The sequence below is a fragment of the Pelodiscus sinensis genome, chromosome 5 (genome assembly GCF_049634645.1).
Source record: "Pelodiscus sinensis isolate JC-2024 chromosome 5, ASM4963464v1, whole genome shotgun sequence".
NCBI lineage: Eukaryota > Metazoa > Chordata > Testudines > Trionychidae > Pelodiscus > Pelodiscus sinensis.
In genome coordinates this window covers 91,942,914-91,959,815 of record NC_134715.1, presented here as the reverse complement: position 1 = coordinate 91,959,815, position 16,902 = coordinate 91,942,914, and the positions used below count along the sequence as shown (strand labels likewise).

The 16,902-nt window shown below is 40.5% G+C and overlaps 1 protein-coding gene across 12 annotated transcripts in view; it reads right to left on the bottom strand.

The window, feature by feature from the left end:
• The window catches only part of APBB2 (amyloid beta precursor protein binding family B member 2), a 329,929-nt gene that overhangs the window by 59,505 nt on the left and 253,522 nt on the right, over positions 1–16,902 (bottom strand). For all 12 annotated transcript variants that reach the window (XM_075930527.1, XM_006129478.3, XM_006129479.3 and 9 more), the window contains 2 exons: positions 6,821–6,967; positions 2,863–2,990 (listed from right to left, as the gene is read on the bottom strand). In XM_075930527.1, the coding sequence (XP_075786642.1) occupies positions 2,863–2,990; positions 6,821–6,967 (275 nt within the window). The remainder of the gene's footprint in view (positions 1–2,862; positions 2,991–6,820; positions 6,968–16,902) is intronic.

Genomic DNA, 16,902 nt, shown 5'->3' with positions numbered 1-16,902 from the left:
AAATGCGTATAACTGTCTTATATGTTTCCAAATAAGTAAGTGTAATTGCTAGGTATAAAAATGTCATTACATACATCACTAATGTTGGATATTTCTGTAACCTGTTAAATCAATGACTAATGGGTATAGAATATGGTATATTACAGTTTAACAATTTGTGGAAAAATATCACTAAAATACACTTTTATCATCCAGAGAATCGGAAATATTTGAAAACAAAAAGGTAACAAAAAAGCCAGTGGTCTTTTCAAATTCTGTAAATAAATCATTTGGCTATGCAGTAAAAGCTTTTTCTCTGTCCTTCAAACATTTGGTATAATGTACTTTTACTGTTCAACTGTACTCTCTCAAAACGTCCCCAAAGATGCTCCATTTTCTAACCAAAGAGAGCTACTACAAAATCTGATTTGAAGGGAAAAAGTAAAATGGTTCATTTTCTCAAGCAAATGAAGCTCTTTAATGTTTTATTCATGAGCAGTTAAAACCTTTTTGCTTCCCAACATTTCAAATTGGCTTTGTCCTTATAAATTCCTCAAAAATCTGAACCAAAGGAAACTAAAAATGCCACCAAAAATACCAGTCATTCAAAGGAACAAATGGCTCAGGGGAATGATATTGGGTCACAGACACATTCACTTCAAGGTCACTAGTTCAATATAGACATGTCTGTGCAGACCAAAAGTCAAAACCATCTAAATGGCTATTTGGCAGCTTTCTATGAAGTGAGCAAGGAGTTTCAGTGACTAAGTCTCTGTACCATAAAAGCCTGGAGTGCTACCAGTACCTCTGGTACAGTTTCCAAAACAGAAGCCGTAGTCTGAGCTCCTCATAGACTCATAGACTCCAGGGTCAGAAGGGACCATTATGATCATCTAGTCTGACCCCCCGCACAGTGCAGACCACAAAATCTCACCCACCCCTCCTAGAATAATCCTCTCACCTATATCTCAGATATTGAAGCCTTCAAATACTTTGAAGACCCCAAGATGCAGAGATCCTCTAGCTGTGATTTGTACCCCATGCTACAGAGGAAGGCGAAAAACCTCCAGGGCCTCTGCCAATCTACCCTGGAGGAAAATTCCTTCCCGACCCCAAATATGGCGATCAGCTAAACCCTGAGCATGTGGGCAAGACTCATCAGCCAGACACCCAGAAAGTTCTCTATAGTAACTCCTATCATCCCTCCATTGACCTATTTCCCACTGATAATGAATGGTCAATTAGATACCAAGATCCTGGTGGAGACTGACATGCTTCTTGAAAGTGATCTCTTCAAGCCAAGCCTGATGCACACGGATAAGGCAGATGGCTTGACTTTCTATTGTTGCTTGATTAATCAGAAGACTTCAGTTTTCAGCATTATCAATCTAGCACTCTTTGAAAGTATTAATTCACAAGAAAAGCTTTCTAATTCAGTACTTCTCTTTTACAAAGAAAGACTAAAAGGCATTTAATCAACCCTGAAAACCAATGTGCTGATGTGATGTTTAATAGAACCATACCGGTCAAACAGCTTGATTTACATCTGACCGAATGCAACAATACAATAGCCAGCAAAAATAGAGCTCAAGGGTGCATCTAGACTGGCAAGATTTTGCACAAAAGTGGCTGCTTTTGTGCAAAAACTTGCCAGCTGTCTACACTGGCTGCTTGAATTTGCGCAAGAGCACTGACATTCTAATGTAAGAATTCAGTGCTTCTTGCGCAAATACTTTGATGCTCCTGCTCAGGGATACGCCCTCTTGCACAAGAATACTTGCGCAAGAGGGCCAGTGTAGACAGGCACCTTAAGTTTTTGCGCAAGAAAGCCCGATGGCTAAAATGACCATCGGAGCTTTCTTGCACAAAAGCACGTCTATACTGGGCACGGATGCTTTTCTGCAAAAGCATCCGTGCCAATCTATACGCTCTTTTGCTGAAATACTTTTAACAGAAAAACTTTTCCGTTAAAAGTATTTCCGCAAAATCTTGCCAGTCTAGACGCAGCCCAGAATTCACTCAGCTACAAGGCATAACCACTCTGATTCCCCTATTATAACTTATTACAAACATAGCCTACTACAGTACCATTTCCTTGGGAGACAGAATACAAGCTATTTTAATAGTTATATTCCTACAATGCCACATCAAAAGGAAATGTATTTGTGCCAATGGCAAGTCTGAAAAAACAGACAGAGCTGAAAGCAGACTGACCTAGGGATGAGTACAAGGTATGAAGCAAAAAGTAGCTATGTCCCCAATTCAGTAAGGCACTAGGTACATGTTTAAATCTATCCCACTGCAGGAAAGCACTTGAGAACATACTAATATGTTTTCAGTGCGACCAAAGCACATGCTTAAATACATTCCTGAATCAAAACCTTTAAAAACACCAATGGGGAAAAACAAATTTATTTCTACTTTGATCAACTGTAAGGCAACGGGAAGCAGAAAGAGAACCATATAAATACTTCTTTTACTATATACTGGAGATATTTGAAAAAACATGCCTTGATTTTGGACATGTAAACAAGTATTTGAACATTCGGCACTTAACTGCCTGATTTGCTAGCATAAACAGGTTTATTTTTTGTGAACATAAAAGTTTCATAAACATCATTACAGGTCAAGGTGAGGCATTATCCAAATTATCCAAATATAATTTTGCAAAATGTACTATAAGGAGGTATGAAAAAGAGTTGTGTATTGTTAAGTAACTTACTTAATTGATATAAAGAATATAAATCTTTCCATAGTTTTACTGAAACATAATCACACAAAAATGGCTATTAATGATACTTTATGGATTAACATACATATAACCCTACATTAGTAGATTTCAACAGCACAAAGCAACAATGACTAAGGTGACTGTAAACTCACCGTCCATTGTCACGACCCACTCCCCAGACTCTGATGCTCACAATGGGCTGAGAATGAAGAATGGTGCGATCCATGGGATCAACCAAGTTTAGCATGTCATTCTCCAGTATAAGGTACATGTCTTTTCCCTATTAATTGAAAACAAAACAAAAATTACTAAATTTGTTCTTTATGCAAACTGAATCAGCTGAAAACTTAAAATGGTTTCTAGTGTCTTTATTTGCATTGTTACATATCATGGAATCATTTGATTCAAGGCTTCAATTTATTCTGAGTGCATTTGAAAACAACCTGACTTTTGCTTTAAAGAGATCCCAGATAAGATTTTACGTTTTTCTTTTTTTTACAATAAGCCAAACTGGAGACAATAACTGTCTGCAATTTGTAAAGTGTAACTGGTTTTGTTGGCGGAAGTCAAGAAAGTCCTGCAGGGCCCTGCTACAGATACAAAAAACAGAGCAAAAGAATCACTCAGATTTCTAAAATTACTGAATAAAAATACAAGAACTATGAAAAAAAGGATAGAGAATTTGTTAAGAGACAAAAGACATTGAAAACAGCTCATGAAAGAGATATTGCCAGGTATTTAGACCAATATTTTGTTTACACATGTATTTATGTGGCAGAGACCTGGAAGGAAATTGTTGCAAGAAAATAAAATCTGCTGATGATAATGCTGGAATTAGGGCAATAAAACTACATTTTAAAGATTTTATTAGGGTTGGAGAATGAGTGAGATATGGGACATACAGAACATAAATTGAAATAAATTATTCTATCATACACAAGGGATAGCTTAGCTAAAGCCAACTGCAATATATTTTGTACAATTTTTGTTGCCTTATTATACAAAGGCTATTACAGAGTTGGAGATGATGTAGCAGCAGGCAACCAGAAATTATTTAGTTATTCTGGAATTTTAAACACTAAGAGACTAGATAAACCTGGCCATATTCCGTATGACTTCACTCACTGTCAAATAATTCTGAAGAGACAGCAAAATCGCACTACAAGGAGGAGAGAAAGGCTTCTGACAAACAAAACAATCCACTGAATGAAATAAAACAGAACCTCAATGTTAAGAGCATCAGTCTTTAGAATGACCAACTGCATGATCCCAACGGAGTGTCAGATCAAGAAAGCAATGTTGATGTACAAGTTGTCATTCCTTGATAACTTCAATGTATTAGAAATCTTTTTCAGTGGTTTGAAGGACAAGAAAGCAGCAATATAGTACCCCATGCTGCAACTTACACACCATATATACTGTAATTTTGAGATGTTAAGTTTCAAGACATTTTTTATTTTATGAAATCCTCAATCTGCAATTACTTCATTTGGGATTTTACTGCAAAATTAATAAAAAGTTTGATCCTGAAAGATTGTTGGTGGAAGTTATTTTTAGTGAGACGCATTGCTGCAAGGCAAATAATCATTATAATACACAGCAAACAATGATAAACTAATATGTGGTAAAGTAGCAAAACAGATAACATGGTTATATATCATGCTTTGATTACATAGACCTGTGGAAATCAGAAATAAGAAAATCGTATCTTCTTAGAACAATTTATCTCATTTTTGGGGTGAAATCAATGGCTAAATTTCCACTGACTTCTATGAGGCAAGGATTTTCCCCTTCATGAAACATTTACAGATAGTCCCAAACCATTGAAATAGTAAGTATACCGGTAAGTATTATTATCAGTATGCTTGCTGGTTAACCAACCCTTGCTGGTGAACAATGGCAGTGTCCAGCTGCACTGAACCAGATCAGCCCCAGTCACAGAGGCAACACCAGAACCTTTTGGTCACAGCAGGACCAGCAATGGTACCTCACAGCTGCACAGGACTATATGGCTGTGGCCATGGTGGAGCGAGGCGGTGGGCCCTAATTTAAAACAGTTGACCAGTTAAGCACTAGCATTTAAACTGCTTGGCTGTGTCTACACTGGCATCCCTTCCAGAAAAGGGATGCTAATGTAGCACTTTGGAATAGGCAAATCCGTGGGGGATTTAAATATCCCCTGCGGTATTTGCATTAACATGGCTGCCGCTTTTTTCCGGCTTGGAGATAAGCCGGAGAAAAGTGCCAGTCTAGACGTGATTCTCCGGAAAATAAAGCCTTTTCCGGAGGATCTACTTGAAAGAAGGAATAAGAGATCCTCCGGAAAAGGCTTTATTTTCCGGAGAATCACATCTAGACTGGCGCTTTTCTCCGGCTTATCTCCAAGCCGGAAAAAAGCGGCAGCCATGTTAATGCAAATACCACAGGGGATATTTAAATCCCCCGCGGATTTGCCTATTCCAAAGTACTACATTAGCATCCCTTTTCTGGAAGGGATGCCAGTGTAGACACAGCCCTTATGTTTAAATATTGTTACACTTGCTCTCCTAACCTCCTAGAAACAAAAAATAAGTGCTAGATATTAACCCGTCATTTTGACATCCCTATTATACCTTTTAATCTTTACTCAATCCTAAACATTTAATCTTAGGTCAACTCTTTCAGCTCCTTAATTTTTTGTTGTATGTACTCTGTATTCTGTCTGATCCTTCCAATTTGTTGACGTCTTTCACTCTTCATTCACCTCCCTCCTTTAAACATGCTTCTTGTATACAACCTATCAGTGCTCTGCCAACCAAGAAGTGTTGTTACAAGAAATTCTTCTGAAGTACACAGGAATCAATTTATTTCTCTGTGACTAAATTGTATTACCTGTCTGTTTAGACTGACTCTGTGCAACTACTCATGTGAATAAGGTGAATATGGTACTAACTCAGTAATTTCTGACCCAATTTCCTTTTACACCCTCCTCCCCAAAAGACAGATTTTTTTAAATAAGATAAGATAATGTCTTTTATAAAATTCAGCCCATCATAAGAAATGTAACAACCTGGCGTCTTGATTAACACACACATTATTCATTACTGACTCTATAATGCCAATGCGTACTAGAGACCCAATTGGCTGAATAAACTTTTGAAGCTGCAAAGAAGTATTTAGCTACATATTTTAAATAATTAAAGTTCTCAATTTTAAAAAAATGTAACATTCAAATTAACTTAAAAAAAATCAATTAACAATCTTCCCAAAACTATAGAATAACCCATGATAATTTTAAGTTTTGTAAATAACTCTTTATTCCCAAAGTCCACTCTGAAGTCCCTGTGCTTCATTTCGGTCATAAACACAGGCCTTAAGACATGACAGTGGGGATGCCACGAGTTGGCAGGTGGCTCATCTGGGCTGTGTGTGTGTGTGTGGGGGGGGGGGGGGGGGGGGGGGGGGGGCAGGGAGCCGGTGCATGGCTCATCTGGGCTGTGGTAGGAGGATGAGCCTGCAAAAGCCGGCATGCGGCTTAGCTGGGTTCTGGGGAGGCAGGGACGGGAGCTGGTTTGTGTCTCAGCTGGGCTGTGAAGTGGGGCAGGGAGCTGGTGATCAGCTCAGCTGGGCTACAGGGGGAGCCAGGAAGCCCGGTGGATGAGGGCCAGCAGGAGAGGACTGGCAGCAGGGGACTTCCCTGGCCTGGAAAAATCCCTCATTCGGGACCAGTCAGATCTCGAGGGTGCTAGACCAGGAAGGTCCAACCTGTATTGGACTTGTCACGCAACGTATAACATAAAATGCAGATACAACAATTGGATCATGGCCTTTGTAATATCTACTCTCCTAAACTTCCAGAAACAAAAAATCAAGTTCATGTTCAAATTTTCTGCTCCTTTTCGGCAGTACCAGCTGCTGATACACCTGTCTCAATCTGTGTCTGCTTCTTTAATTATTTTTCTATTAAAAAATACATAGAAAATTAGGGTATTTAATTTTTTTAACATTAAAATCTGTAATTTTACATGGGTGTAAAACTAACAAACTTGTTAAAGGCATCTTAAAGAGTGGGATGGGTAGATTTAAAGGGGGAAAAGGCCAATGTAAGGCAAATTCACACTATATGCTTACCTCTCCCCATATACCAACGGTGTCTCTGATATCATTTTTACAGTAAGATAGCTGTCTGATGCAATTGTTCACAGCCACACTGCTTTTTCCAGGAGCAAGATCTTCTTCTGCCATTTCCACCCATCCCAAAGAGCGCACAGCAAAGCACTTAAAAAAAACAGAACAAAGATGCATGTAAATCATAACTATACATCAATTACTTTTAAAAGACAAAGAAATCTAGAAATGGACAGATTTCCCGTTAAATCAATGGCAACTCTCCCTCACTTTGAGCAGAACAGAAGCAGATCACTCTATGGACATATAATGAAACACACAGCAGACAGATTAATTAAAATGTAGAGTTTGAGAACATAAGATGAAAATGTTTATTGAAAGGAACAAGGTAAGATGAATGACACATCAGGAAAAATGCTACTACTTATAGCTCTATGGTGGCAGAATAGGGGAAAATGCTTTCAACAAAGGAAGAAATGAGGAACGTGTAAGGAATATATTAGGCACAGGATACCCTTGTGCCAGAAAAACAGACATTGCAGCTACTGATCAAGTAGGGTGGAGGTTCAGCATTAATTCCAAAAACAACTTTCAGTTAAGTCCTGTTATGAAATCCAAGAATTAGCACAGTCAGTTTTATAGTAAAGTTAAGTAAGGCAGAAGACAATGGTAAGTCCAAAATATTAACTAACAAATAAAATATTGAATAAAGAAACAGGTTTTTAATAGCGACTCTTTAAAAAATACAATTATAATATTATAGAGCAGAAGGGTGCTTAGTCAACCAGAGCTCTCAATTGTCAGAACATTGCCAAGCAACATCACTCAGCATGTATGGCACAATTTACAAACAAAAAACAATAACTGACAAATTGCTGGGAAATATCTATATTACTGCCACTATGGCAGATTTATAAAAACACTTTTTAAAATGCAAACAACAACTACATTTTGCCGAGGCGTTATAGAGAATGAAATCCTGACCCTACTAAAGTCAACGGCAGTTTTCTCAATGACTTCAATAGGACCAAGATTTCACCCAAGGAGCATCAAGGGGATCTTTCTTCTCAAGCTCAGCCATAATTCCAACAGCAAATCTGAAAGTTTCATTGCTTCCTTCTATGAACTTCCCTGAGCCACTTTACAGCTATATTAAGAGTGCCTCCCAGAAACCCCATATAACACAATAAACAATGTTTGAAGCATTCAGCATAAATGATATTATCTATATGGATTAGTAAAATTTATGGTATGGGGACTCTGAGAACTTAATGAGACATTAACTTCTCACTTTCTCCTACCTGCAAATTCTCTATGTGCTAATTACAGTTTTTTTCTATAGAATACAATAGGAAGCATTAATGTAGTTAAAAACTTGCCTTCAGATAACACCCCTTCCCTTTTACCAGATTTATCTCCAAAACAAAATTGAACTAAAGATTCATTTAAGAAGTGTGCAAAGTCCCTATATATTACCTCTTGGCTTCTTTTCAACTTTTGTCTTTGGCAATCTATGCATTTTTTTATTTTGTTTTGAAATCGTGTGAAAGCTTTCTATTGTTTTAAGAAATCAAATGATGCAATATGTATTAGCATTCAGAAATGTTTTAAATGTTCAATCCCTAGGCCAAAATACATTGTTTAGTGCTGCCCCCATGTGACAAAGTGGTTTAATTGTTACTAGTATCTAATCATTAAGAGTCTCAGAGGGGTTGTCTCAGCTGTGTTAGTCTATAACTTTAAAAACAAGGAGTCGTCCTGTGGCACCATAGAGATTTTATACACACACACACACACACACACACACACACACACACACACACACACACACATGGATAAACAAGGAGTGTGTGTGTGTGTGTGTATATATATATATATATATATATATATATATATAAAAAATCTCTATATATCCATATATATCCGTATATATATCCGTATATATATATATCCAACATCTGAGGTCCGGCAGAGAGACCTAGTGGAGGGCCAGAGGCAGGAGACCGGTGGGAGCTGGGGACCCACCCAGGCTGGCTGCAGGAAGGCCAGTGGCTGGAAGCCCTGCTGCAGGAATCTGGCTGAGCAGGTGGCAGGGCGGCCAGAACACCAGCAGGCTCCAATGAGGCAGAAGCCTGCTGCAGGGGAACCACGGGCTGCTGCAGCAGGGTTTGCGGGGCCACACACCCTGCATCAGGGCCAGTGCTGCCCCAATAGGACTAGCAGGGTCAGGAACCCCGGAAATTGAGCAGTAGTCTGCCACTGGGGAGGAGAGAGGCATCCTGGCAGCAGAACTGCAGGCTGGAGGAGCCGGTGCTGCTGTGGCAGGATTGGGAGCACCAGCGTCGGGGCAGTGGTTTACTGCGGCAGAGCTAAGAGTCCCAGCAGCAGGACTGTGGGCTGCCAAAGCAGGGCAGCAGGGCTGGTGGCATGTGGGAAGCCAGGCTAGGATCAGAGCCAGGCTGGGGGTGCTGGCCGCAGAGGGGCCAGAAACGATCATCCCTGATCCAGCAAAATCCCTACTTTGGTGTAACTCAGGTCCTGAGGATGCTGGACCAGGGAGATCTAACATGTATCATGAGCTTTCATAGGCAAAACCCACTTCTTCAGATGAGCTTCAAACAGTGACTGCTCTGGCCACTACTTTCAACTCTAATGCTCTCCAGGTGAAATGGAAAAGCCCCAGGAAAATTTAAATTTCATTTCCTCTCTGGCCAGTGTGGTGAGCAGACCTCAGAGCAGGCCGCGCACCTCAACAGCACACCTGACCATACGTTCCATGGAGTTCCCAGGGCCACAGACCAGCACGGAGCATAAAGGAAATCCTGGACCTCGTTGCTGTGCTGGGAGAGGAATCTGGTCTCTCAGAACTGTGAACCAGCACAAGAAACGTTGATATCTATGCCAAGATCGCAAAACTCATGGAGGAGAAAAGCTACGCCAGGGACGCCCAGCAGTACTGAGTGAAAATAAAGGAGCTGAGGTAGCCATACCAAAAGACAAAGGAGGCAGATGAGTAGCCTGGAGCCTCCCCGCAAACATACCACCTCCATGAACAGCTGCATGTGATCCTTGGGGGGACCAACAAGCTTCCCTACCGAGTCCCTGGATTCCTCCCAAGACACTCCTCAGGCAGCCATGGCAAGCAATGTGGAGGACAGCTGCGATAAGGAAGAGCAGCAGCAGGAGAATGGTCAGCAGGTGAGTGAGGGAACCAATGTCATGGAGAGCCAAGAACTTTTTAGAATACTGGAGACAATCCCTTGCTCCCCAGATGTCTCATAGTCGGGCACTGATCTGAGAGAAGGTGTTTCTGGTGAGTTCACATTTTTTATCTTGCTAAAAGTGGCTTAAGGCATTTGGGAGAGATCTGTGGTGTATCTACACAGCAGGGGGTCCCCGGCACAGCTTGTTAATATGTCTGGAGATAGAGTGGGAATCCTCCCTGAAATCTTCATAAACTCTCAGAGAAACTATTTAATCCTTCTCACAAGATTTCTGGAGAGGCTGCCTTATTCCATCCTCCACAGTAGGGCACCTTTCTACACCAAGCCACCAGTAAGTGGTCTGGCATCATGGCAGCATCAAGTTCAGGTTTCTGGACACATTCAGTCAGCACCTGCTTCCTATCTGTGAGATTTGGAGAAGGCTGATATTCGCATGGCAACCTATATGAAGCAGGGGAAGCTATTAGTGATGCCTCTGCAATAAGCCTCCAGTTGCTCATCCTCAAGGAAGATGGCTTGAACCCCTGCCCTGCCTCCATGTCCAGACCCCCACCCCTCTCGCCTGCCCACCTCTTCCTGCGGGAACGGAAAGTTGCACTCTCCTGGCAAACAGGGGATGCCAAAAATATGGGCGCCAGGTGAGTCCCTGCTCTGCTACTATGCCTGGACCTCCTCCTTCCACAGGCTCATGCCCCAGCCTGTCCCTTACCATGCCTGCCTGCCTGCCAACAAACTTAGTCCAGCTGCTCCCCTAAGAACTCTGAGCTGCACCTGCTGCATAGTGGCCTCTTAAAAGCATAACTATGGCCTTGTACATAGCACATCCCTACTGTCTGTAGACAGACCTTGCTTTTGTTCTAACAGATTAGGTTTCACGTTCTACAAAGTATCTCCTGTAAAGTCTGTCCTTCACTTTTCAACAGCAGTGAGCCTGTTGCGCACTCCTCTGATCCTGCCAACTGTCCGGTTGGCACAAATTCACAGGCAAAAACAGACTAGGGATGACATGTTGTAGGAGCAAATGCAATCTGCCCACTTGGATAGGGAGTGCTTAAGCAAGTGGAGGAATATGCTGCTGGAAGAGATGTGAAGGGGTGGGAGGACAGGAGAGTGTGCAGGAAGCTGGAAGTGAGGAACCAGGACAGTTGTCATCCATGGTAGATGGATAGACCACAAGACAACTTTCCAGAATGCCTACATGCATAGGCATCCTCCCCAGCACTTGCAAGCTAACTTTCCCCCCTCACTGAGTTTCATCACTTCCTCTCCCAGGGGCCCTAAAACAGGGGTGGGGATGGGAATCAAGGGCAGCCTCACACTCAACCCCCAGGGATGCCTCAGAAAGCAAAAGGTTGTCCTCGCAATTGTGAAAACTCCCCTCCCATAAAGCTCCCACCCTGAACTCTTTCTGACTCGGCTGTGTTCCCTAAATAAAAACATGTAATTTCTGAACAACAGTTTCCTTATTGCTTATGTTGAAGGGGGGAAGGATTACAGGCACGCACACAGAATGCAGGGGCACCTTGTTGACAACAACATGCACGACTCTCAAAACTGGCCATTTATAAAACTGTCTTTCAAAACCTCTCTGATTTACACTGCTCCTCGCTGTGCGATCCTTATTGCCCTGGTTTGTGTCTACTCAAAATCCCTGGCTGGATGTTGTGCCTCAGCTCCCCACCCTGAAAAGACAACTTTCCTCCTTATTCTCACTAATATCACGAACCCACAGCAGGCTGCCGCCACAATAAGAAAACAATGTTCTCCGAGGTCTAACCCAGTCAGTAGACTGTGGAACCTTCCCTTTAAATGCCCAAAAGCACATACCACCACCATTCTCTCAGCCTGTAGTTGAACTGCTCTTTACTATGGTCCAGGCTCCTCATGTACAGTTGCATGAGCTCCCCATGTCTCGGTTTCAGGGATCAGCTGGATTGCCAAGGATAACTATTGGCATTTCAATATCTGGTCTCGTAATTTTCTGGCCTGAGGAAAAAGTTCCAGCTTGTACTTTGCTGAGGAAGGAATTCCTAAAAATGCATGCAACTTTTCCGACCATCCTACATTGACGGCAGTGAAACAGCTCTTGAAATCGCATCTACCAGTCCCTGCAGCACCATCGAGAAGTACCCCTTGCAGTTTATGTACTCCTTGGCAAGGTGGTTGGGTGCTTATATGAAAGTGTGCATTCTATCTATTGCCCCACATAGCTAGGGAACCCCAGTGCACAAAAGCCCCCCATTATGTCCTCCATGTTCCCCAGAATCACTACAGGGGGTCCTTGCTAAAAGTCCAAGATACTTTCCAAAAAACTTGGACTTATAGGAAAACAACTTAAAGCAGGGAATTTTTTTCCTGTGGCAGACTTCCATTTAAGCAAATTGGGGGGAGTATTTTGCATGACTTATAGCGGGAAATGGGAGGACCTATAACGCATCAGTTCGTACAAATGTCAATTATTTTAGTGTGGAATGGATGTATACCAGGGCAACTTATAGCGGGGACCCCCTGTACACTTTGTAGCAAATGGGTATTGATTGCCTGGGCTATCTGGATCACAACAGCCTCCACTGTAGATTTCCCCATTCTGAATTGATTGCCAACTGACTGGTAGCTGTCTGGCATTGCATGCTTCTGCAGGGGAATTGACACATACTTCCCCACTGTAAGAGTTGTTCTCATTCTGGTATTCTTGCACATTAGGGCAGGGGAAAACAAATCACAAACTTCCATGAAAGTGGCCGTAAGCATACAGAAGTTTTCCAGCCACTGCTGATTGTCCCATAGCTGAAAAGACTGTTTGCCGTTGCTCTCAAGTAGAGCTGGAGGAAAGGATTGCGTTATGGGATGCTTACGACATGCACCCACAATAACCCACTGCAAGGAAGCATAACCCAGAAGGCAAAGGAGTTCAGGCAGGTGGGATAGCTACCCACAGTGCATCACTCTCATAGTTGGCAGCAGTCAGCCTACTGGGGACACATTACTTCGAATTGCATCATATCTTTGTACACACTGGGGACATGCATCTTCAACTTTATAAAACTGGGTACTAAAAAGTGAACCTTAATACAGTGAAACCTTTGTTATCCAACACTCTGTTAACCAGAAAACTTTGTTAACTGGCATTGCCCCCAGCCACAATACTGTCACATCTTCAGGTGCACAGGCCTGGCTTGGTTTACCATGATTGGCTTAACAAATTTTTATTTAAGAAGTTCTAATAATCTTTAACACAAAATAGAAATGTGAGACCAACTGCCAAAACTACCAATATTAAAAACTTGAGTTTTACTATTATTGTCCATTGTTTTTTCCTAGGTTGATGGGACCCTCAGATAACCAAAATTTTTAGATAACTGGAACGCCCTAATCCCCGAGTGTGCCAGATAACACAGGCCTTACTGTAAATTCAGTCTTTCAGTGTAGATATATGGTCTTTATTGAGGTAGAGAAGCATGAGGGGAGTAAATGATGGGTAATCCCGGAGAAAGTGTAACCGTCTTGAACAATACATTTTTTACAATAGATTTTTAGGGAAGCATGAGGGGAGTGGAGAGTTCTTGTATATTTTACAACCCACCTAAGGCTATTACCAAAAAAGGAATCTGAGCAGCACAGAAAGTATAAAGCTCCGTGTGAATGCACATATCTGAAGTCCAAACTACAGACTCTGCAGGCCTGATAGAAAAGGGTAAAATCCTGGCTCTACTGAAACCAATGGCAAAACTCTTTTTGTACACACATGCCTATATGGCTAGTTATTTATTTACTTCTTTGATTGTGTACCAGAAAATTGTCAGAATATATCAGGGAACAATATATAATCACAGAATCATAGAAACTGGGGGAAAGGGAAGGACAAAAAAAGATAGGTCATATAGCCCTTGTAGGAAAGTTAGCTATGCTAAATAGAACTATGCTCTATTTTCTAGTGATTTTAATCATTGTACTTGCATCAGAAAGACATTAACAAAGGTAGGTCTTCTATAAACTATGACTGTTTACAAAAAAATCATTGCAATGTTAACTTTTATATAATAAATATGAAAATTTTAAAAGAGATTTTTCGTAAAATGGTAAAAATGACACCAGATTACAAAACATACACATTTGTAACTCTGAATTAGATCTTGCCATTCAACAGGACTTTGAAAAGTATAGACTGTATATTCATAAAAATGAAAAAAAAAATTCATAGACAAACAGTAGGGTAGCTTTGGGGTAAATACCAAATTATTATTTTTCACAACATTAGAAACATTTTGTTTCAATATATCTTTGAGTGTCTGAACACATACTACTACACAAAGATTTTAAATCACTACATTCACTTTTATTGAAAAAGAAAAAAACGTTTTTTCTAGGCAAATGAAAACATTTTCCTCTTTCCACACTTCTTTTTTCAGAGCTAGCATGTGCATTCATCCATCACTGATTGGTAGAATCTTTTACTGTGCACAGAAGTAGTCCTTATATGTCAATCACAGGCTTCCCTGAGGTGATGGACCCACCCTTTATACTCCAGTTAAACTACTCTGAAAAGCCATTAACAATGTATAAAATATAATTTATTTAAAAACATTATGCAAATTGTGTTAAACTCCTTTGTGTGCATGTGTAAAAACTAACTGAAAACTCAAAACTCATCAAAATTTTATGTCAGATAAAAATAGTATCTTGAAATAAGGAAATTAATAGTTATGTTTATTTTTTCCTCCTACAAAGCATGTCTTCTGAATTGAAACTGCTGGGACCTCACTTTAAACTTTAAGCAAAATGGGCAAAAGAAATGGAGGAATTAGAAGGAAACTACAGCTTGAAGTATTTTGCATCCCGAAGCTGCCTCCGAAGAAGCCAAAATATCCAGTTTATAGTACTTTATAAAGCTTACAAATCAATTCTGTTATGGTCGAGATCTTTTGGCCAATGAGGTACTCACAGCTCTTGTTGGAAGTTCTGGAACACCTATTGGGGATATTAGGCCTGCATCTTTGTCTGGAAATATTTTATTGTGGGAGCATCCACAATGTGCTGGTTACTTTCCAAACTCAGAAAAAAGGCAATCCCAGCATTGAAAGAGTATAATTCAAAAAGGCTTAGTCAGAAGGAGGGTAGGTGCAAGAGAGATGAAAAAACAGATAACAGGATCAGGATGACAAGGGCATCTCTCTTAGTTACAACTACATTTATCTGGATTTTTTCTTTTCTTTTGCTAAACACATTACACTCTCCCTTTACTTCACCCATTCAATACCAGTATTACAATTATAGCTTAAGCTGCGTTTTAGACTGCTTTCTAGTCCCTCTGGAGTGCATCCTGCAGGTAACATGTTTGGCTTCCACTCCCTCTCACAATGGTAGAACCACACAGTTAAACCAGTCTGGGACTTGACTTGGTTGTAGACCCCATTTTCTACCTCTGTTAACACCACAGCACCAACAGTATTTGGTATCTGCAAGAAAACTCCTCTGTATCAGCTTGTGACCAGCGACTGATTAAAACAACTCAAAACAAATGTATCAAAACAAACATTGTTTCTTCATCCAAAGGTATAAAACAAATAGTGAAATTGGGGGAGGGGGAGAAAGCTATATATCCTTGGGTTTTACCTTTAAACTTTCCTTACAAAAAAATCTGTTAAGTTCTTTCAGATCAGGCCCCTTTACTTCTGGGAGAAAGATTGCACTCCTCCATTCTCCATTATCTGTCAGAAAGAACCTCTCCAGCTGCTACTGCCTGCTACCCCACTTCTTCTCTAGAAGGAGAATTAAAACAGTGTAGTGCCTTTTTAACTTAGGCCCCTGGCTGGAAAAAATAAATCTGTTAACTAGTTGGAGCCAGACATGTTGGCAGGAATTCCCAGTTAATAGTCTCCCACTGTTCTCTTAATGACCCTGGGTATTCTCCCCAGAGTTATATTATTTTTGTATACTATTTGATTAATTTCTGTATACTATTTGATTAATTGGTTTTCCCCCTAATAATCTCCTTCAATATGACTCTTAGTAGGTAGACAGAATAGTAGGCAGGAAAACAGATGTACATATGATATTCATATAAATTATGCACACATCTCTCTCATCTTCCACTATTAGCAACACCCAGCATCAATATATGATGCAGAAATTATGGCAGTAACACAATTATTGTCTTGTGTTAAGGAGGTCAGATCAGATGATGGATTAGAATATCCATTCTATCCATTCTAGCCCTAAGATAGATACCTTTCCTTTAAACATTCAACCCCTTCCTTCTGAATAATGAAGTGAATACCACTCTAAGAAGTTCAAATGGAGAAGTAAATAAACTACACAAAATAACTGAAAAATAATGCAACTGAGTGGCTAACAGAAACATTTACTCTCTTCCTTAAAAGAGCAACTATTCTGGGAGACTGCAGAATATTATTTCTATATTCAACAGAGATTCTAGGGTGATCTGCAAAATTACAAACCAGTCACCTCACTTCAGTTCCAAGTACAGTAAAACTCCAATAGTCTGGCATCCAATAGTCCGGCACTCCCGATAGTCCGGCATCAAAATGGCAAGAGCCTAGTGAGTGAGCTTCAGCAAAAAATGAGTCACAAGGTAACAGCGGCAGCAGCTGAACTGAGCAAAAAGGGTAAAAAAGGCTTAAAAAACCCTAAAATATTACAGTATACTGTATACAGTATGTATAATAAAAAGGGCTAGGAACACTTTATATACAGTATATAATGTATACAGTATATATATAAGCATCATATAGTACCTCCTGATAGTCCGGCATATTTGATAATCCAGCACCACCTAGGTCCCATAGGTTCTGGATTATCGGAAGTCTACTGTAATGTGGTTGAAACTATATAATAAATGGA